At 34.6% G+C, this 22149-nt stretch overlaps 1 protein-coding gene and 1 long non-coding RNA gene across 3 annotated transcripts; both read left to right on the top strand.

Moving 5' to 3' along the window:
* Positions 1-156: 156 nt before the first annotated feature.
* LOC129892414 (uncharacterized) lies at positions 157-2096 on the top strand. Its single transcript, XR_008767318.1, has 3 exons — positions 157-362; positions 780-823; positions 1834-2096. It is a non-coding gene; the product is annotated as an uncharacterized LOC129892414 (long non-coding RNA).
* Positions 2097-7841: 5745 nt separating this feature from the next.
* On the top strand, positions 7842-22020 carry LOC129891711 (protein STRUBBELIG-RECEPTOR FAMILY 3-like). Of its 2 annotated transcripts, XM_055967163.1 has the most exons (18): positions 7842-7926; positions 8068-8140; positions 8347-8533; positions 9606-9732; positions 9814-9885; positions 10038-10103; positions 10215-10286; positions 10370-10441; positions 10527-10598; positions 10676-10741; positions 10839-10904; positions 13939-14381; positions 14758-15164; positions 15942-16213; positions 16715-16853; positions 17901-18037; positions 18117-18273; positions 21400-22020. In XM_055967163.1, the coding sequence occupies exons 3-18, from the start codon at positions 8428-8430 to the stop codon at positions 21493-21495; spliced, it is 2370 nt and encodes a 789-aa protein (XP_055823138.1). In that variant the 5' UTR covers positions 7842-7926; positions 8068-8140; positions 8347-8427; the 3' UTR covers positions 21496-22020. The 2 variants fall into 2 exon arrangements, with proteins under 2 accessions (XP_055823138.1, XP_055823140.1); XM_055967165.1 differs by lacking the exons at positions 7842-7926; positions 8068-8140 and having other exon boundaries at positions 9840-9885.
* Positions 22021-22149: the final 129 nt, after the last annotated feature.

Genomic DNA, 22149 nt, shown 5'->3' with positions numbered 1-22149 from the left:
AGATGAATTAAGTTAATAGTGGATGAAAAGTGGTCCCCACTGCCACATGGCCAATTCCTATTGGCCCACATTTTTGTAAGGGACAATTAGGCCTCTTGGGCAGCCACTTGGTCCCCCTTATTGACAAAAATCTGCATCCACTTCTTTTTCCAACTCTAGAGAGTTCTCCAAGAAGGAAGAACTCTTATTTTCAACAAATGAAGATAGAGGAAGTAACGAGAAAGAAATTGAGGGAGAGATTAAAGGGTCAAGGTTGGTGATTATTCAAGTTTATGGCAGCAAGGATGGGTCCATTAAAGAAGCAAAAACGTTTTTGACCAAGCCCTAAAATTTTCAAGCAAATTGTGTCATAAAAGCCTAAGGTAAGATTTTATCTCCTTTTTCGTTTTTCCCTCATCTTGAAGGTAATTGAAGCTTGTGTGAGTTGATAAATGTATGAAATTATGGGTGTTGATGTTGAGGCATGGTAGGAGACGTTTGGGGCTGTTTTGGTGTGGAAAATAATGAATTGATTTTGCTTAGTATTTGATTGTTATTGTTATGGATTTTGGGATGAGAATGAAGGAATTAAATGGTTAAAGTTGAGGTTGAAATTCGTTTGTGGGCTATGGTAGGACTTGTGGTGATATTAACATGGCTTTCTTGAATTTAAATGAGTGATGAAGTTAAGGGGAGGTGCTGTCCAGTTTTTTTTGTTTTTGTTCGAAATAATCTACTAACGATAAAAACGTTTTATGCCTTTCCATATCTTAACCATAACGCTTAACGTATTAATATAGGTATGAGGCAGCATATACATGTTGTGTGTGGATAAACACTAAAGGTATGTAAAGCTAACCTTCTTTCTTTTGGCATGATTTATATGAAACAAACGGACGAAGGTATAAATTCCAAAGAAGCTCCTATTCTTAGAGACACTAGGATGGCTAATGTTCGTAAATTCCTAGAAATTATATCATTATATTTTGATACATAAGTTTGATTCCAGCCATCCTATTTTGGTATAATTCATCTTTTGATATAATTCATGCTTTAGTATAATTCATAATGGCAATCGAAGGTTACTTGAAATAACTATTATCTTGATTTTTAAATGATAGTTATTTCAATTATTCAATTGATCCCCATATTATGTATCGAAATATGGAAAATGATTTCTGAAAGACTGTTTTGACCTAGACCATTGTGACATCGGAAAGAAGTACACTGTGATTATAGCTCAGTTTCTTTTATATGACTTGTCATCAGGATTAAGCTATTGAGTCTCTATAAATATTTTTATATTTTAAATTGCATTTAGTTTCTCACTACTCTACTCGTGCATACTGTAACCATTCTTTCACTGAGCCTGGGCCAGGATATGTTATCAAGCGTACTTCTCTACATTTTTTTTGCCATGCCCCGACGTGAGGGGGCAGGTATGACATGTACATGGGTTGTGGTGTATGCTATGCCACGGAGTTATGCTGTGCCATGTACATATATAATATGATATGATTTGATTTGATATGATTTGATATGGCCATCTGATATGATATGATCTATTACGGAGATATTTCCTACTCTGGTGTTATGATGTGCTGTGGCGCCAATGATAGGAGGGCGACCACGTTTTATTCACCGAGTTCCATGAAATGGGGCCGGATACGGCATATGTATTTGTATATATGATTTGGAATTATGATAAATATTTTGAAATTCTGAACATTTATTTCGTTTTCTGCACATACTATTCAGATTATGATTTTAATTTATTACAATTCATGCTTTACATATTCGGTATATTTTTCGTACTGACCCCCTTTCTTCGGGGGCTGCGTTACATGCCCGCAGGTACCGAAGTTCGATTTGCTGATCCACCTGTTTAGGATATTTGCTGCGTCGTTGACAGTGCTCCCTTGTTCGGAGCTTGTATTTTGGTACTGCCTTTATCTCTGTATATTTAGATATTTTGGTCAGGGGTACAACGAGGCCCTGTCCCGTCATATGACTATGCTATCATCTGTAGAGGTCTGTAGACAGAGTTATGTTGTGGGTTTTGTATATATGTTTTGGGTTGAGTGTGTTTCGTGACGGCCTATTGGCCCTCGTGCCTACATCTATTTTTGTGATCTATTTAGCAATCTTTCCTAATCACTACCTATGTGTATTCGGTTAAAAGGCTAATTTGGGATAAGGGTACGTTTGTGTGCTCAATTCGGACACCAGTCGCGGCCTACGGGGTTGGATCGTGACAATAATCGTCTTACTGTTCTCTTTTTTCTCTTCTAATTTCTCTTTTTCCCTTCAATTTATGAATAATGAAGAAGGACGAAAAAATGAGTTTTATAAAAGAGAGATATGTATGGTGATAGCAGGAAGAACACCCAAGGAGTAGGTGTTGCAAAAGTGTAAGAGAATATTAAGAAAAAAAGGCTTAAAGTTATCAAGATAATATTTATTTACATATCAAAATGCGTGCATAACACCATTTCACACAAAAATTGAGATTGTCTTACGAAGGGGACATTAATATCTCTTTGAATAAGATTAGACGTGTAATAGATCGCCATGATAATTTAAATGTGTACTGACTTTTCGGAATAAGTTCAGAAGGAAATTTATGCCTTTTTCCGTATTTAATTTTACCTGGTATGACTTATGAGTACCTTATTGCATAACATGTACAAGATTTCTTTTGCACTTTTTTCGTGATTGGCATATCTTCTACCACAATTCTTTAAGGATAGAACAATCATGTTGATAACGTGTTATGAAATTATATAAAATAATAAGAAAAATAAAATAGTGAAAAGATACGAGACTTCTTATTCCTCTTGAGGGATATTTTAGAGTTAATTAAATGAAGGAAAATCTCTTTATTCATAGGGAAAAACTGACTTGCATCCTAAATAGAATCCTAATTTTTCTCTCAAGGAATCCACATAATAGACATTCTCTATAATACAAATATGTTTATAACAATTATATTGATTTTCATGCGATTTTTAATTATTTTTTTTTTGACATTTTTCAATCAAAAATTATGGCTCCATCACTAACCCCTTAAACTCAACTACACACACTAACACTTTCCTCTCCACTAACATATTATTTATTCAAATTAAAAATAAATAATTTTCTTATTTAATTTCTTATATTTGAAATAATATTTCTTTTTTACTTAGAAAGTTATAAATTAAACAAGAAAATTATTTATTTTTGAGAAAAATATTTTCTCCTTTCAATATTACCAAACACACCATTTATATCTTTCCTTTTTTCTTCTCCTTTAACCTTTTCATTTCTCGTTAGAATATATGAATTATGTTGACTAATGACTTAAAGGCTAAGAAAAAGAATCCCTTTACTAATTACTTTCCACAGATAAAAAGGAAAAGGAAAAAGGGAAAAGGAAAAAAGAGAGGGAATTAAGGGCGTTAATTAATTTAACTCTATTCAGACATAGATATGCTAAACTAACACGGTATCATATAAATGGTATTCCTTTTAGTCAAAAAAAAGCTTTGATTAGATTGGAAAAATAAACTATATAGAAAGACTATAACAAGTTCTTTTTTTCTTCTAATTTAAATAAAGAAATTCACAATCTCTATTTTTCGAGTATGTTCTGATAAACCTCGCAAATTAGATCGAAATTGTGAATCGTATTAAATAAGTCCGTATGATGATTTTGATCGAAAAATGTATTTAGGTGATATGAAATCCATGACTCTTTATTGAGAGATTCCCAACTAACTGTCCACGAACACCGAAGTTACGAGTTCATCTTTAATTACTTTAAAATTTTATTTAAAATTGTTTGTTATGTAGTTTAGAGTCCGTTTGGATTGGTTTATAAGCCGCTTATAAATTGTTTTTGCTTTTTTGAGTGTTTGGCTAGCCAACTTAAAATTATTTTGTGCTTAAAATAAGTCCAAAAAAATAATTGGGTCTGTTTAACTTAGCTTATCTAAAACAGATTATAAGCTGAAAACAACTTATAAGCCAAATAAAATAAGTTGGGTTGTACCAATTTATATATTTTTTTAGCTAATAAGTAGTTTTCAGCTTAGTGCTTGTTTGACTGAACTTATTTTAAGCAGTTTATAAGATGAACTAGCTAATAAACAGTTTTCAACTTATAAACTATTTAAAATAAGTTCAGCCAAACAGGTTTTCAGCTTAGTGCATGTTTGATTGAACTTATTTTAGGCAGTTTATAAGCTGAAAACTGCTTATAAGCTAAAAAATATAAGTTGGTGTAGTCCAACTTATTTTATTTGACTTATAAGCTGTTTTCAATTTAGAAGCTGATTAAAATAAGTCTATCCAAACAAACTCAATTATTTATTGAGGCTTATTTTAAGTATAAAATGACTTTAAGTTAGTCAGTCAAACACTTAAAAAAGCTTAAAATAACTTATAAGCAACTTATAAGTCAATCTAAACGGACTCTTACTCAGCAAATTACAATGCTTCATTATAATATTGTTTTTAACAAAATAAAAAAAAGACTTATCTTTTCAACTTTAATTTGTTTATTCAGTCTTTCAAAAAAAAAAGATCTACTAGTCAAAGTATTCAAGTGCCACAAGTAACACACAGTCTTCACGATATGATGCCAAACCTTATCATTTTGAGATTATACTAAAAAAAATTATTTAAAAGAACTTAAAAACAAACAAGTTTGAGGACATTAATTATACTGCAATAAACCGTATATTTGTTTGTGTTTGGACACACGTGAATGGAATTATTGTTGTACTTTGTCTGAAATTTTATCACGTGAAAAAATTGTACAGTTTTTGCTTCCGTGTTTTTTCTACATAGAAAGTTAATTAAATTATATATGTGAGACGCAATTGTTATTCCTTTTAGTGGGATGGAAAATCATCGATAACTTAAATTAAAATCTCAACAAAGATAAAAAAGATGATTTGTGTTTGAAGAATAAGTACTCATAAAATAGTTGAGCTATGTACAAAACAATATTTTTAATTATAATAGATGAAAATCACAAAAGTGAGCATTAATTTACAAATTTGCAAAAGTATTTACACACTGACTTAATTCACAATTCTAATACCTTCAAGAAATGAATTAACTGTGAAAAAAAAGATAAAGTTGATTTTTTGGAATATCATAGATTTTTCTAGTATAGTTTCTAGAATAGTCTGGGTTAATATCTAGAATAATTATCTTAAAGAAATGTCTAGATGTTCTAGAGTAGAAGATAAAGTTACTAGAATATTCTTGTAGATATATCTAAGAAATGTGTAGATATTCTAGAGAGTTATATATTTGTAGTAAGTTATAGAATAGTCTAGAATTTATAATATCTAAAACCATCCACACAAATATAAATAGAGATGGCATTATATATTTGTAATCAACCCAACCAAAAACAATTAAAAATAAACCTAAATCAAAGAGTCTTTTTCATAACCACGTTCTTTTTTTTTCAAAATCTTCCTTCTTCCTTCTTCTTCTTTAGTTGAATCTTCCAATCTTAATTAGCGTTCTTGGACTAGCAGAAGATCTCCCAAATTATACCTTTCTTCTGTTATTTCTCTACATTAACTAGAGAGCCTACCAAATTGTTAATTACTTGAACTGAGTTTTGGATGGAATAAAGGATTATTCTTAGGTCTAAAGTTAAAATAAAGTGAAGTGGAGGCCAAAAATTAGGAAATGCAATTCTAAAGTGCTATGACAAAAAAAGAAAAAGAAAGATAGGTGTGGATAATAATAATTAAATAAAAAATAGAGAAATTGTTATCTTATTTTTTTACTTAATAAGATACTATAAACATCTCATTCAAATAAATATTTACCTGTTTTTTTAGACCATGAATAATTAGAGAAAGAAGAAAAGAAGAAAAGAAGAAATGAAGACCTTTATTTAATTAATAAGATAATTAAGAACTCTATTAATGGTATATTTTATAAATAATAATTCTACTTTTTTTCCCTTTTGGGAGCATTCTTCGCAAAAATTGTAAAATGTCAAAATACAGCTGCCTAAACTATGGTGGCAGGCACTGGCAGCCATGTGAGCTTTTTAACGTTCTACCGACATACCTTTTCAACATTTAACATTCGCCTACTTAATAACTAAACTAAATAACACAGCACACATGATACACTAAACAAATTGCACAACTTAATTAGGACCACTTGCACCTACCAAAACAAAGTTTACGATATGATATCAATATAATTTTATAAGTGAAATCTGTAAAGAATAAAATATATACATATCATATCAGTGAGGGCAGATTATATGTATAGTATCAGTGAAGACAGATTATATATATCATATCAGTGTGAAGTTATAAGTGAAATATGAAAAGGATAAAATATATACATATTATATTCTTGTATTTGAGGAGTATGAAGATTATTTTCAATAAATTATTGGCTTAAGAAATTTATGTTACAAAATAAATTTAAAAAGAATACGAGAGTAAAAAAAATTAAATACCTATCAAACAAAAAATATGGACAATAAAAAAGAGAAGAAGTGAGAACAACAATAATACTACTCATTAGAAAGAAAAGAGAGAGCAACCAAGGTACTATGCTCTCCACTCAAAGAATAAAGAAAACTCTCTAATTAGTGCTTCCTATCATTCTACTTTAATTCTCGATGATGTTAAGATGAAAGTAAATTATTATTAGTTGTTTAATTATTTTTTTAATTCTTATTCGATTTATCTATAACTCTTCTTAAACCTACCATCTATTATATATTTTCATTGAGACATCCACATTAATCATATTTTTTCTTTTTATATATCCAAACTTATTAGAGAATCATTTTATATTTATTACTCCCTCCACTCATTTTTACTATAAGTGAAAAAAATTAAGATAAATTAAATATACTCGTATCTATTGTTTACTAATAAAACCGTGAAAGTTTGGGTCCTATATTTAGGTCTAATAAAACAGGAAAAAAAAACAATTACTAATATTTTACCCAATAAAAATAACGTAGGCTGGAAACACAGAAAATAATAGGATGGGGCTGTCCTATTGCAATTTCCCTTTTGTTTTCAGTGTCCACTTTCCAAATATGGCGGCTATAATTTACTACTCATAATTCACCGTAAAAATTTCCATTTTTAGTTTTAACTAACACTAAATAAAAAATAATAATAATAAAAAAGCCCATATTATCACACGCGCCATTCACGTAGGGAAAATCACCGACCGGTTTAATCGATCGTTAATCTCATAATAGCCAATGATTTCACTCCACCTGTCAATGTTAAGAAACGAAGAAAATCACGCGTAGCATGCACGAGTGAGATTAGACATTCACTTCCTCGAAGTGGACTCAAAGCAGATATGCATGTATGACAATTCCACTCCTCCATGTCACACACATTGTTTTTTTTTTCTTCAAATCATTTTGAATTCGATATTTACGTTAAAATTCGATTATGTTAAATTCGTACGGTATAGAGGAGGAAAAGCTACACATATTGTTAGTATTTAACAACAACACATAAATATGTCAATAGTTTTGGATGTATACATCACTTAACTTATATAATTGAAGAAGTAAATACACATATTTTATATAATATTTCATATAAATTGTCAGATAAAATACATATTTTATACAATTTGTCATGTAAACATTATGTAAAATATGTACGTCAACTTAATCATATTTGTATTTCAACAATTTTAAATATGTACAACTCTTTAACTTATATAAAGTTAGTCAGGCGTACACATAATTTACGTAATATTTCAAATGAATTAGCACATAAAATATGGGTGTCTACTTAGTCTCATTTTTATATTTATTTTAGAGAGAGAAAGTAGATAGAGAGAAAAAAGAAGAAGACGAAGAAGTCTTCTTCATAGTCTGTTAATTTCTGCAACTTTCCACATTTAGTTTTTTTCTTTTTTTCCAGCTATTTCCGAAAGGTAAAGACTTTACTTCTCTCTCTCTCTCTCTCTCTCTCTCTCTCTCTCTCCAGATTTACAGCCATTATTACTCTCTTGTTTATTGGGTTCTGTTAAACGATGCTTGCTTGCATTTTTATCTTTTGCTCTTTTGTTTTTCAGCTCAATTATATGAAATCATGATGTTTTTCCCAGCTTCATCATCATTATTTCTTGATAATTCACTTCATATTTGGTGGGTTTTTCCTTCTTCTTATTGTACTATTTTTATTTACTTTTCCTTCGTCAAAGGTCCAGAGTTTGCTTCTTTTGGAGATTTGTCCTCTCTTTTGAAGTACCCATTTTGGTATCAGTTGGATGTCATTGATTTGCTTCTTTTTGGTGTGTCATGATAATTTTTGGGTTTGATTAAAGCACTGAGTTTTTTTTTTGGTATTTCAGATTGGAAGTTGATGTATTGGTTATGCAGAGTGTTTTTCCAAAGAAAGAATAGATTGAAGAAAAGGGTCATAGTTTGGGTCAATGGGTGGGAGGAGATCTGTCTTACGCTGCTTGAATTTGGAGATCTTGGTGGGTGTTCTGTTAATTTTTGCTGTTCAACTTTCAGATGAAACTGACCCCGGAGATGGTAAGGAACGACTAAAATTATTATATTTCGAGTTGTTTTGTGTAGAAGGAGAGGAATGCTAATTTTTTCGTGTTTTGGGCAATGCTGGTTATGGAGGACTGAATTATGAGCTGAGCTAAGCTAGTTGTTAACTTGAAGTTTATTTTGGGTAAACGTTCTTAAATCAGGGGAGGAGCTAGAGTTATTGAAATCGGTCAGTTAAATGAGTACTCTTTAATCCATTTTAGGAATTAATCCGGGACATGACTTTAGATAGGAGGTTGTAGAGGAAACAAATTAGAGTAGAAGATATCCTTTCATGCCGGTAGTCCTAGTATTTCCCTTGTAGTTTCTTGTCCTTCTATTTTTGATACTATTATCGCACTATTTTGTTGAATTTATTGTTCCTTTTTTCTTTCCTTTCCAGAAACACTATGTCATGCTTTCTATAGTATTTTGCCATGATTTTTTCACTCTCGTTATTTCTTTTTCGATCTTCTTTGATATGCTTTTCCTTGAACCAAGGGTCTATTGGAAAAAATCTCTACCTCCCAAGGTAGGGGTAAGATTTGCGTACACTCTACCCTCCCCTAGACCCCACTTGTACTTGTATTACACTAGGTATCTTGTTGTTGTTTGAATTAATTTAGGAACAACTCCATCATGCACAAAGAAAAAACTTAAAAATAACCTAATTGTTTCACTTCGATTCTCAAAAGCTTGCACGCCGCAGTTACCTATTCTACTACAATGGACAAGCTATCATTATTTCAGAAAAAAAGGAGAAAGAAAGAGACAGTCTCAGGAAATTGAAGGGGGAAGAAGAGGAAATGAAGTACTGACTCCTAGGTTGCTAGTCAAATGTAGGGGGCTATGGCCACCTCAAGTGATATGTGAATTCAACACATGTTATTATTTTCCTAAATATCTACTAAATTGCCATGTTGATCGTATAAACTTTGCTTGGTTTGAAGTTAGCATGCTTTAAATGTTTGGAATCGAAATTTCTAATTCATTCATGAATCAATATCAGCAATATTCTTATGTGGTTTGAAACTTCTAACTACCGGCATTTTCCTTTCTGCTTGTCTAGTTGCTGCAATTAATGCCTTACATGCTTCCCTGGGATCACCTTCCCTTCCTGGTTGGGGTGTCAGTGCAGATCCATGTGATGGACAATGGCAAGGGGTCGTATGCAATGAGACAAATATATTATCCATGTAACTACCTCTTATTTGTTGCCGCATTTCATGGATATTTGGAAGTCGTAATGTTGATCATTCTAATCATCTTCTTTGCAGTCAATTAAATGCCGCTAACTTGGCAGGTGAACTAGGGGATAACTTAGCGTCATTTTCTTCTCTCAAAACAATGTACGTGTACCCCACAGATATGTCTCCTTTGACATATATTTGGTTGTGTTTTCTGTGCATGTGCTGCATATATTATGTGAATGTTTCCTTTTCTAGAGGTGTCTTTTATTGTGTGACATGTGAACAATAATTATGGAAACTTCTTGTGGCAGAGATCTGAGTAATAATCACATCGGCGGAACCATCCCATCCAGTCTACCAGTTACATTGCAGAATATGTATGTATTATCATTTCCTGGAAGGAGAAACAGAGAATGAAGCTTGAACTATTAGTCTATTACAGCTTTACCGTTTGAGCAAACCATTTGATAGTCTTTACCTTTTGGCAGTTTTCTTTCAGATAATGATTTAACCGGAAGTATCCCCAGTTCTTTATCTTCCCTAAGTCAACTGTCAGCAATGTGAGTTTCAGCTTATTTTAGATTGGAGATTTCCCGTTACCGTAATCATGGTTCCAGTCAGCTATACTTCTCTTTTGTTTCAGGTCTCTCAATGGAAACCAACTGACTGGAGAACTTCCCGATTCCTTTCAAGGCCTTACAGCATTGGTTAATCTGTATGACACCAAAACAAAAGCATTTCTCTATTTCCATAGAGGTTTTCAATTGTGCATAACTGATGGATTATTTATATTCCTGCAGTGATTTGTCAAGTAACAGTTTCAGTGGAGCTTTGCCGTCATCAGTAGGAAACTTGTCCTCCCTGACCACGCTGTGAGTGATTCTACATATTGTTGAATTGGTTTGTAATTTATGACCCATAGAAAAGCAGCTTATTTCTTGATCTCCAGACATTTGCAGAATAACCAGCTTTCTGGAACTCTTGATGTTTTACAAGATCTTCCCCTCGCAGATTTGTACTCTTCCTCACTATATTTAACTCAAATATTAGTTCCAGGTCCATAGAATGATGTAATATCATACTAATATCTCCCATTTTTTGTATCCCTCCAGGAATGTGGAAAATAACCTGTTTTCTGGGCCCATACCTCAGAAGCTGTTATCTATTCCCAATTTCAAGTCAGTACATTTCACTTTCTGCTACTAATACTGTTGTTTATCTTCCAGCTTGTAATCTACAATATATTCTTGGCCACCTATTAAATTCTTGTGCTCTTTGTTCGACACAATCTGCTAGACACATATTCAGAAATTTGGAGACAGATTCCTTGTTGAAGTTCAATTATTACATGTCAAACTGCTCTTTACTTTTTGTTTATATTTAATACCCCCTTTCTTAAATCTGAGTGACAACCTTGATCAGCTTGTTATTCATGGACAATTAACACAGATAAGATCTGATGGGCTACAATCGTTAACATAAACAATTATACTCAGCACTCCTAAAGCTGCAGCATATGTATCATCTGTACTCAGCTTCATACTCCCTACCCACTTCAGACCATACTAAACTTTTCATTAACATACTGGTGAATATCAAACTTCACATAAGGGGAGAGCATTTCCTGTGCAAAATGAATAGGCTTCATCATCTCATTAAGTTTAGATAAGCGGAAGAGTTCAGAGTGCCTTCTTTATAATACCCTAAGTTTGTTGGTTGGCAATATCAAACGCAATTTCTATTGGCAAACTTCTCAATTTTCTGAACTTATCCGTTTAAACATTTTATATGCGTAGAAACTTGTTTATTTGTGTGTGAGTGTGTGTGTGTGTCTGTCTTTGTGTAAGTTTGTGAATGCAAGACCTTGTTAAATGCCTATAAGCTAGAAAAACCTTGTTCTGAACTACAATACTCTTCTTCATAAGCAAGAAAAATATTATGAAAGGTGTGTCGTGCTAGCCTGTATGTTAGCTGCACCTTATTCAAAAATAGTAGTTTAAAAAATTGTTGAGTCCCACATCGTGTGGGATGAGGAAATTGGACTCCTTTATATGGTCTTGGGTAATCCTCATCACTTGAGCTAGCTTTTGGGGTTGAGTTAGACCCAATGTCTTCTTTATCGTGACATCAGAGCCACACACATCCCAATTCATTGTTAACCTGATGTTTGGCCCCCATCTTATATTGTCCATGCTCCAGATGTTTAGTCCTGGGCATGCGGTGATGTTGGGTTCCACACTGGGTGGGGTGAGGAAATTGGACTCGGACCATCCCCTCTTGAGCTAGCTTTTGGGTTGAGTTAGGTCCAAGGTCTTCTTTATCAAAAGTGAAGCTAATCAATTTGAAGATCAGCGTTTCAGAACTGTTCTGGTTTTGACACATAAAGTTGCATTAAATGAGAGTGTTCCATCATGGGATAAAAGTGTCTTCAGTGGTCTGTATTCTTTAAGCTTGCCTTGATGCTTGCTGCATATCTGCTTTCTCCTTCTTTTTATTGATCTCTCATTATCAAACAGTAATTTTCTAATATAGCAATGTCTTTAAGTCTGTTGACAATCAATGTGTTCCTAATACGTCAGTGGCTTGAACTTTATCACCTCCCCAAAAAAAGTTAAAAAAGGAGAGAGAACGTCAGCGGCTTGAAGTCCCGTGTTCTTTAAGTCTCACTAGTCACTTGGTATTTGAGAGCATGTTGATGATGAAGACTGAAGTACTTATGGTGGATATGTCTGTAGGGATAGCAAATAGGCGGGGCGGTTGCAGAGCAAACCCGCGTAAAACCACAAAGACGTCAACCTGTCCTGCATAGCTTAATTTGTTGTTTTCAACCCGCCCCGCCCTGCATAATTTGCTTTTTAAAAATTATTATTATTAAAAAGAACTTACAGAAAAGTTGTCAATTTATTGTCATTTTTAATGCTACACTTCTTTTATTTCTGAAGGCTTACATGAAGCTATATTATTGTTTGCCAATTTTTTATTATACTCAACAAGTTTATAAAAAACTTACAGAAAGCGTTAGTGAGGTAGCTCATATATTTCTGTCACTTAACTCTATTTTGATCCTGCAATATTTTTTTTTATTGATCCTGAAATATTTCTTCCTTAGTTTGATTGCCGTAGCTTATATATGGTACAAATTATCCACATGCATTTACTCTGCTATGCTTCTTCTATGTGTATCTTGTCTCAAGCTCTTAAATCCCCGCCCCACATTTTTTTATAAGAAAATTGAATCCCCCTGTGCAAAAGCTCTAACCCGCACTTTGTAACCCGCCCCGGCCCATTGCCGTCCCTATATGTCTGATATTATGAACGTTTTAGGTTTTCATTTTGTTGATAGATGAAGAGGACTATTGTCATTGAGGGATGCAAATTTATGGAAAATGACATTACCAATATCTCAGTTCATGAAACTTTTTTTTTTCATAACTAGCTTTTGGATTTAACTTGCTATGACAGTATATACTAGGAGTTATAGGCTTCTAACTTAAATTCGCTTAGCAAATGCACAACAGAATTCAAAAATTATCGGAGATCTGATATGTTGAAGAGTATATTTATGTTGTAAAACTAGATTATGATTAAAGTTTTATGGTGCTGACTTAGATTAGAATTGCTTGTGTGCACACTGCATAACGACAGCTTGAGTCCTAAACGTTAGAATAATTTCAAATTACATGAGATTAAGTAGTCAATTTTTGACGTCATTAGCACAATCACCTAAAAAATAAATAATCCTAACTCTATGCTGCTTAAATTTTTAACAATTGGATAAAAAAGCATCTAGCCTACACAATAAATTGGAAAAAATATGACGTATACAGGCTAAAGGAGTATTGTAGCACAAAAGCCATATGACACCCATATATGATGGGTCTGTCAAGCTGGACCGTGGACTGCTAAGCTGGATCATGGACTGCATTTTGGTCATATTTAAGTTCACATGATCGCGGGCTAAAATTTACCCAAGTTTTGAACACAGGCTTGAATTTCATATCATATTGTTAATTAAGATTTGTTTGCCAGGAAATTTGATTTATTGAACAATATTGGTAAAGATACATATTGATCCATGCAATGAAGATGTATCAATTGTTTCATCCTTTTTTTCAAGTGTCTTATATATGTTTTGACTCTTGATTGACTTTAATTATGAGCAGTGATGACTAATGTTTTCATGTACTTGCTAATTTTGTTCTTGACGTGCAGAAACACTGGAAATCCTTTCAACAGTGTCTCTCCTTTGTCTCCACCCAACAGTAGTATCGCTCCTTTGTCTCCACCTACTTCATTTACGAGACCCCCTCCAGCACCACCAGGACCACCCTTTTTTAAGCCTCCAACTTCAGCACAGACACCACCGACTTCAGAAAGAAAACCTGGACAAAAGGCTGATGGACCATCAGCAACTGCAGAATCTAGTTCCAAAGGAAGCAAAAAGTCTGTAAAAAGGGTAGTCTGGATATCCATTGCATCAATTTTGTCATTTATAATATTGGTTCTAGCAATCCTTCTCTTTCTGCCAAGATGCTTTAGGGAAAGGCAAGCGAATAATTGGTCCAGACGGCACGAAATAGCTCCTTATGTGGGCTCCCGGGAGAATCGAAGAGATAATGGTTTATTGGTCCAAACTGGACATGATGTAGAGAAAGGTACAGCAAATTATTAAACCTCTCAACTATTTTATCGTGTGTATTGTTGCTAGTATTCCTTAGTCTGACCTTTTTTCCTCAGTTCTTACTGGGAAAACTACTACTCTTTAATTTAAGTTCTATTTGGATCTACGGTCTTGACATCTAAGTATGCATCTAAATATACAGTGGTTATCCATGTGCCTTCAAATTATGTCTATTCTGATCCTAGTGAAATACCTCAGTATTGTCAAATTCTCTATTACCATTATAAACGCCCTCCAAAACATTCCTGAATTTGATATCTGTTTTTGCAACATTCAGAACTAAAAAGCTATGACTCTTAACCTCACATTCTACTCTTTGATGATAAGTGGACTTTTTATGTTTTGAACAGCTCCTCCTCTGGTGAGGCCGAAGGAAGAGCAACAACCAAGGAGACCGGCCCGCACTCCCATGCCACAACAGGAGCAGGAGGTTAATGTGCAAAACATGAGGGCAGTGCCAAAGAAGGATACTAGTGAGATAAATCTAAGCAGAATTGATATTGATTTGATGGTGCCCCCACCCCCACCTCCTCCGCCACCGCCACCACCCCCTCCTCAAGAGAGAGTAATTGTGAAGCCAATTCCACCTGCCGACAATACCGCAATGAAGTTTCCCCACAGGCCACTTCCACTAACTTCTGTGAAATATTACACAATCGCATCTCTTCAGCAATACACCAACAGTTTTTCTCAAGATAACCAGATAGGATCAGGAATGCTGGGAACTGTGTACAGGGCAGAGCTTCCAAATGGGAAGGTATAAGTTATGAATGAAATAAATTGTAATTTTGATACTCGAAATTACCTACTGTGTTTTCCTACCTGCTGTGTTCTCTAGAACCTAGATTGTCAGCTTTTCTCTTCTTGCTTATAATTTGCTTTTTTGAGGGTCTTTTAACTGGTGTTCTGCGAGGACTAAAGAAGCCTCTCTTATCTGTTGTTGGATTACATGGCTTGGTCTTGCATTTCTGTGCTTAATTTTTTAAGAATGATTCGCGGACTGATCGAATCGTCTGTAAATATGGTTTTGTTGGTGGAAATCCATGTATATTAGGGTAAACTGTATTTATAAAAGCAAAATGACTTCCAATTGCTTCATTAGATTTTTCTTGTAACTTAAATTTTCTTTAGGACATTTTTTTGGTTCTTATCCTATATAATCTATAAGTGGCATGTTCTTACAAGTAGCCAACACAATTGATCAATTGTTGTCAAAGAACTCTAGCTTAAAGTGTTTAAAGTGAAAATCAACATCCTAGTTGCATGAGCTTATCATTCTGATTTGTACCCTAGTTTTGTCATTTGCTGTATAGCAGGATCTACCAAATACTGATGCATCTTTTTTATAATGAGAAACTATTTTATAATCATAATATATGATGTTTCTGTTGATTCTCTACTCAAGTTATTCTCAGTGTACATTTATTTAGCTGACATGCAATCTTAACTCTCATCCCATTGCTAACATTATTTGAATCATTTGGTGGTTGCGTTGTTTTAGTTCTGACACTCGACCCTTTGAATGCTTATGCAGTTACTTGCTGTCAAGAAGCTGGACAGAAGAGTTTCCAATCAACAGAAGGATGATGAATTTCTTGACCTAGTAAACAATATTGACGGAATTCGTCATGCTAATGTTGTTGAGTTGATGGGCTATTGTGCAGAGCATGGTCAAAGGCTTCTGGTTTATGAGTATTGCAGTAGTGGGACACTACATGATGCGCTGCACTCTGATGATGAGTCCAAGAAACAACTTTCATGGGATACCCGGATCCGGATGGCTCTTGGAGCTGCAAGAGGCTTGGAGTAAGTAAAATAGCCAGACACATACATAGAAACCACATGCAAATATACAAGTATATACATATGAGCTATGGAAAAATCTGATGTTGAAGAGTTTTTTGGCAGTGATCTATAAGAAATTTCTGTAAGCAGTGCTAATAATAATTTAGCACTGGAATGTAGCAAAGAATTCAAATCACAAACTAATGTAGTCCTGAACTTTCATGCCATGTACATACTACATGAGATAAAATGATAAAAATACTGGTGGGAGATGGTCTTTATAAGTATATGTTAACATTATATTTGGTGCTGTATTTTGGTTTATACTATTTTCGTTCCTCCTCTGCATGAGTTCATGCAAGGGAAGTTGAACACGATAGTTGAAAGAAAATATCCTCATAATCTCCTCACCTGTGAATGTTTATTCGTGGGATTGATCTAATTCTTAGATTTGCATGACAAGCGAGTTAAAGCAAATTTTAAATCTCAAGTATTAACTATTTGTTCTTTTATGCAATGAAGGTATCTTCATGAGGTCTGCGAGCCACCTATTATCCACAGAAACTTCAAATCTGTCAATCTTCTCCTTGATGAAGAGTTGGCTGTGCATATCTCTGATTGTGGTTTAGCTTCACTGATATCATCAGGTGCCGTGAGCCAGGTAACTCGCCATCCAAATATTCTGGATTAGAAGTGTGGAACAAGTTGACATTTACCTCTTGGGGTGGGTGGGTTGGGGTGGTCATTTTCTACTTGCATTTCCAGTTGAAAGAAACGCAAGTTCCAGGTATATGATGGAAGTGAAAATGTGAGCTAAATAGTAGGTGTTAAGAAAGGAGTGTAATGATGATCAAAATGCTTCCAAGTAACATACCGGAGTAGAGCAGTAAGAACTACAAATGTAGTTTCTTGTACGAATAACTTATTGTTTAGAAATAGTTGATTTTGTAGTAGTGCCAGAAGTTATACGGTCAGTCTCAGAAGGGTTAAGTCTTCTTTTCCCTGTAAATCTGGAAATCAGGAAACAAAGCTAGCTAGTCTAAGACTACCTGGTTGCCCAGCTAGCCTGAAGTGTTTGTCAAGTTTTAGCCTTTTGCAACATTTCAATGCTTCACGAGATCTAAGTAGACACTAGTGGCAATTTGTAAGCATGAGAATAGAGGAATCCTTCCCAACACACCACGCTTCTGGTTTTGATGCTGGACTTGCCTTCTCATCTTTGCCCCTTGCCAAAGAGCTGAAATTTAGTGATCCTTGAAACTGTTCTCAACATTCTTCAGAAGTAGTTTTGCCTCTGCACATTTAATATGAGGGTGACAAGCTCCTGTATTTTTTTTCCCTGTTGGAGAATTTTGACTTCTGAAGATGTGGGGAGAACAGTATCACTATGTGAGTTTGACCTAGTCATACATAAAGACACTCTACAGGTGCTTTTGTTAAATGGGTTTTCAGAAACTTAAATTCTATATTTTGTTTTTATGGAAGTCCGCATTGTCTCCTCTCATTTATAAGAAACAGTAAAACACAAGATTGAACAAAAAATTATCTTGGATAGGCTGCTCTTTTTACTTGTACTTCATATGGTAATAGATCTGCTATTCTAGGAGCATGTGGATCATCAATCTTTGCTGAAACCTTACCTTTTTTATTTTTCTTATGCACTGTGCTGAAGAATTTGAAATTAAGTGAAGTTGTACTTCATTTTCAGTTGTCAGGACAACTGCTTACAACCTATGGTTATGGTGCCCCAGAATTTGAGTCAGGGGTTTACACTTCTCAAAGTGATGTTTACAGCTTTGGTGTGGTGATGCTGGAACTCTTAACGGGCAGAATGTCATATGACCGGTAAAGCCATTTGCATCTCATTGAATAAATTTTTGTTGTGTTTCTCCCAGCTTTATCATTACCTATATATCATATTCAGAACTCGAAGTCGAGGAGAGCAATTCTTGGTTAGATGGGCAATCCCCCAGCTACATGATATTGATGCCTTGACAAGAATGGTTGATCCTTCTCTCAAAGGAAAGTACCCACTTAAGTCATTATCACATTTTGCTGACATAATTTCCCGTTGCGTTCTGGTGAGTTTTTTAATCCTTTCTTTTATTACAAGCGGTTAATTTTTCCAAATCTCCATTTTTTTAATTCCTTCATCAAACTTTAGGTACAGATGAGGAAAAAGGTGACATGGAAAATGATTTATGTCTTGTCACAGAAATTAAAATAAAAAGTGAAGGAAGGAACTGTACTTATGCCAAAATATGAGTTGTCAAAATAGGAACTCTTCACAGGGTGTCTTTTGTTTTTCGTAGTCTCTAGATTTTGAATTATTTACCAGTTAAGAACATCTGTGAATCTGTAGTATGAAATATACCAGGTTTATAGGCATAGTTAAAAGTTACAAGGAGCAGAAACATCCCATGTCGATGTTCCCAAATCGTTTTCTGCTCAGGTGTCTGAATGCCTTTTTGTTGCGGAAATATCATGGATTAACTACCACACATCACAAACAAAGAAAATAGAGAAGAAAAATAACACAAGAATTTAACAAGGTTCGGCTAGGCCTAATCCTCAAAGCAAAAGCCTTGAGTTTTCCACTATGAAAGAAAAAGAAGTTTACAATGTTCTCAAGCCCTTAGGACATTGTAGATCATGTACAACACTCTAGAATCCCCAACTACATACCCTATATATGGATCCCAAGTAATTCCAAACCTACAAGGAAAAAGTTTTCCCAATCCTAGAAGGACAATATATTCTTTTCCCATATCTATGGGGACAGGGGCCTCCTAAACCAATTGGGATTATGAGTTTCCTAAAATATGCAAGGGAAAAAATTGAGATATAATTAACAAATCTTCCCCTTGGCTTGAATTCCGTTCATCAACTGAAATAACGTCTCCTACCTTGCTCTCAGCCCTCCAAAGGGCTTATTGAGTACAACTCATACCAATCAAGCCTAGGCAATGCCTAAACTTATTGGTCCGGAATCATATCTCCTGGATTATCATGTGTAGACACTTTCTTCACATCAACAACCCCTTTAGATACAATATCTCGAATAAAATGATGTCTGACTACCATATGTTTTGTCCGCTCCAAGCCTTGAGCCATATAGCTTCTTTTTTACTGCCTCAGTAATTTCTATATACTCGGCCTTTGTGGTGGACAGGGCAACTCCACATTGCGCAGATGCCTTCTAACTGATGACACTACCAGAAAGAGTAAAAACATAACATGTAGGAGATCTTCTCTTATCCAAGTCCCATGCATAGTCCGAATCCATATAATCTACCGCGGATTCACTTAGCTTGGCTTTGGAAAAAGTCAAGCCCGCATCTGCAGTATCTTTCAAGTATCTCAAGATCCACTTCACTGCCTGACAATGTTCTTTAACATGTCATGTAGACTCACAACACTAGCAGCATGTGTAATGTCAGGACGAGTGCAAACCATAGCATACATAATGCTACCAACTACACTCGAATATGGAACACTAGACACTCGAAGATTGTACAAACTCTTTTTCAAGTCTATTTTTTCAAATTCTTTCAACCCTTCTGAAATAGCCTCCTCAACTGCCTTCTTTAACCCCTGTAACATCAACGACGATCTCATTCTAATCTTCCATAGACTGAAATTAGACTCCCCATCGAATTTCTCTATTTCATACTTTGTTGAAAATGATGGGGACATCTTAGCCCTTAATTATGTCTAGAAACCCTAACCAAGCTCTGATACCAATTGTTGTGGAAATATGGTGGATTAACTCGCACACATCACAAACAAAGAAAATAGAAAAGAAAAATAACACGAGAATTTAACGAGGTTCGGCTAGGCCTAATCCTCCAAGCAAAAGAAGAAGAAGTTTTCCACTATAAAAGAAAAAGGAGAAGTTTACAATGTTCTCAAGCCCTTAGAACTACATTGTAGATCCAGTACAACAAATCTCCAACTACATACCGTATATATAGATCCCAAGTAATCCCAAACCTATAAGGAAAAAGTTTTCCCAATCCTAGGAGGACAATATATCCCTTTCACAAATCTATTAGGACAAGGGTCTCCTAAACCAATAGGGATTATGAGTTTCCTAAAATATGTGAGGAAAAAATTCAAGACATAATTAACACTTTTCATGACCCAGTGAAGACTCTGTGTATGTTGTCGACTGTAGTTGAAGCAAACAACACTAGGAAAGGTTGGATCGACTAACAAATTACCAATAATACCCTGTTCACCAAATTAAAGCTTGTGGCAGAATACGCATGGTTAACTAACTAGCACACAATCACATACAAAACAAATAAATAATAAATAACACAAGGATTTTACGAGGTTTGGCCAAACCTATGTTCTCGAGGAAGAAGGGGAGAAAATTTTCCACTATAAAAGAGAAGAAAACAGGTACAAGAGATCCCCAAATTACAGCCCTTTTAAATACCCCAAGTGTTTCCCCAATCCAACTGGCCTGGCCTTGCAATATAAACAAATAATAGTGGTTTGAAGCTTTTCTGGGTTGGGTCACAATTTGGATCTGCCAGAATCCGAGACACAAAGCTTGTAGAAGCAACAAATATATTACATTTACTTTCCTTCTTCTGCTTATTGTTTTTCCTTTCTTTTTGTTTATTTGGGTGGGTGGGGGATTTCTCTTAAGGTAATATGCTAATTTTTGTTCAACCAAATGCTTGTGTATGTGAGGGGGAGAAGAAGAATGAGGCACACTATATTGGGTGGATATTTCACTGCAACTGCTACATCCATTGAATTTATATAATGGTCAAATTTTCAATGTTTCGATGAGCAAAAATCTATAGCGATAAGATAAGAGGAGCCAAGTGGTTGGCGTAACTCAAATGTGAAGCTTGTTCGCAGTGTCCTCCCCATTATCATCTTTTAGTTACCCTTCTAGCAATGACAGAGGAGATTAAAAGCATCATATGATTTATTAAGGATTATTTCCATTTGGCTCCACCTTCCATATCCTATTCCGGCTATCTTATAGATTGATCGCACTCACAATTTGTGCAGAGCAACTAGTACAGAGTAATATATTACTGTTAATCAAGGAAAGAGTGAATTAGTTTTCGTGTGGATATTTTATGAAGCCGTCTCATATCTCTTCCAAGCATGACTTAGATTTAGCTGTTGTATAGGATTTGCCTTCACATTTTGCTGTAACTATCTTTAATATTTCCTTGCAGCCTGAGCGAGAATACAGGCCACAAATGTCAGAAGTGGTTCAAGACCTCATACAGATGATAAGAAGAGAATCTCCCAGTAGATCCGATGAAGAATGACTTAAACCAGCCATGCATTCTATAGCAGATTCAGCCATGGAGTAACTAAGACTTCAAGCTCTTTTTACTTTTGAGAAGAACTTAACTCGAGCAGAAATACTTGGAACCAAGATTTCGAGGCTGTAGATGCAGTGCCCTGCCAGCAAAGCTTCATATCTCCGAGACAAAGGGCAGGCTAGAACTGCATGATTTCAAACCAACACCAGCTCGGTTTATCCTGATTCTTAGTACAATTTTTTGCAATCATTCTAATGTTCATTTTTAGGCCAAACAGAAACCACAATGCATAAAGTGCACTAACCCCATTGTTTTGAGAGCTTATTTATGGTGGTTTATTGGTATATCTAAAGTTGTAAATCTTTATTTGTTCTGCTGTACATTTTCATTTGTTTGTACAAGAATTCTTTGAACATGGACTTTCTGTAGCACATTTTTCAGCCTTCAGTATCATCATGGGGCCCCAAGTACTCAATTGTGCAATGATGGATATGCTCAATGAATAATCACTTGAAGGTTGTAATGTTATAGTTCCTCCAAACATTATGTTTCTTTTTTATTTACTTTTTCTAGTTGGTTAAAACTACCAAAAGCACATGAGATTATCAATTAGCGGCCAGAATTATTAAAAAAGTGTTTAGTATAGAATTCTTTATG

This window comes from Solanum dulcamara, chromosome 6 (genome assembly GCF_947179165.1).
Source record: "Solanum dulcamara chromosome 6, daSolDulc1.2, whole genome shotgun sequence".
Classification (NCBI taxonomy): Eukaryota; Viridiplantae; Streptophyta; class Magnoliopsida; order Solanales; family Solanaceae; genus Solanum; species Solanum dulcamara.
This window is presented reverse-complemented; position numbering and strand designations above follow the sequence as displayed.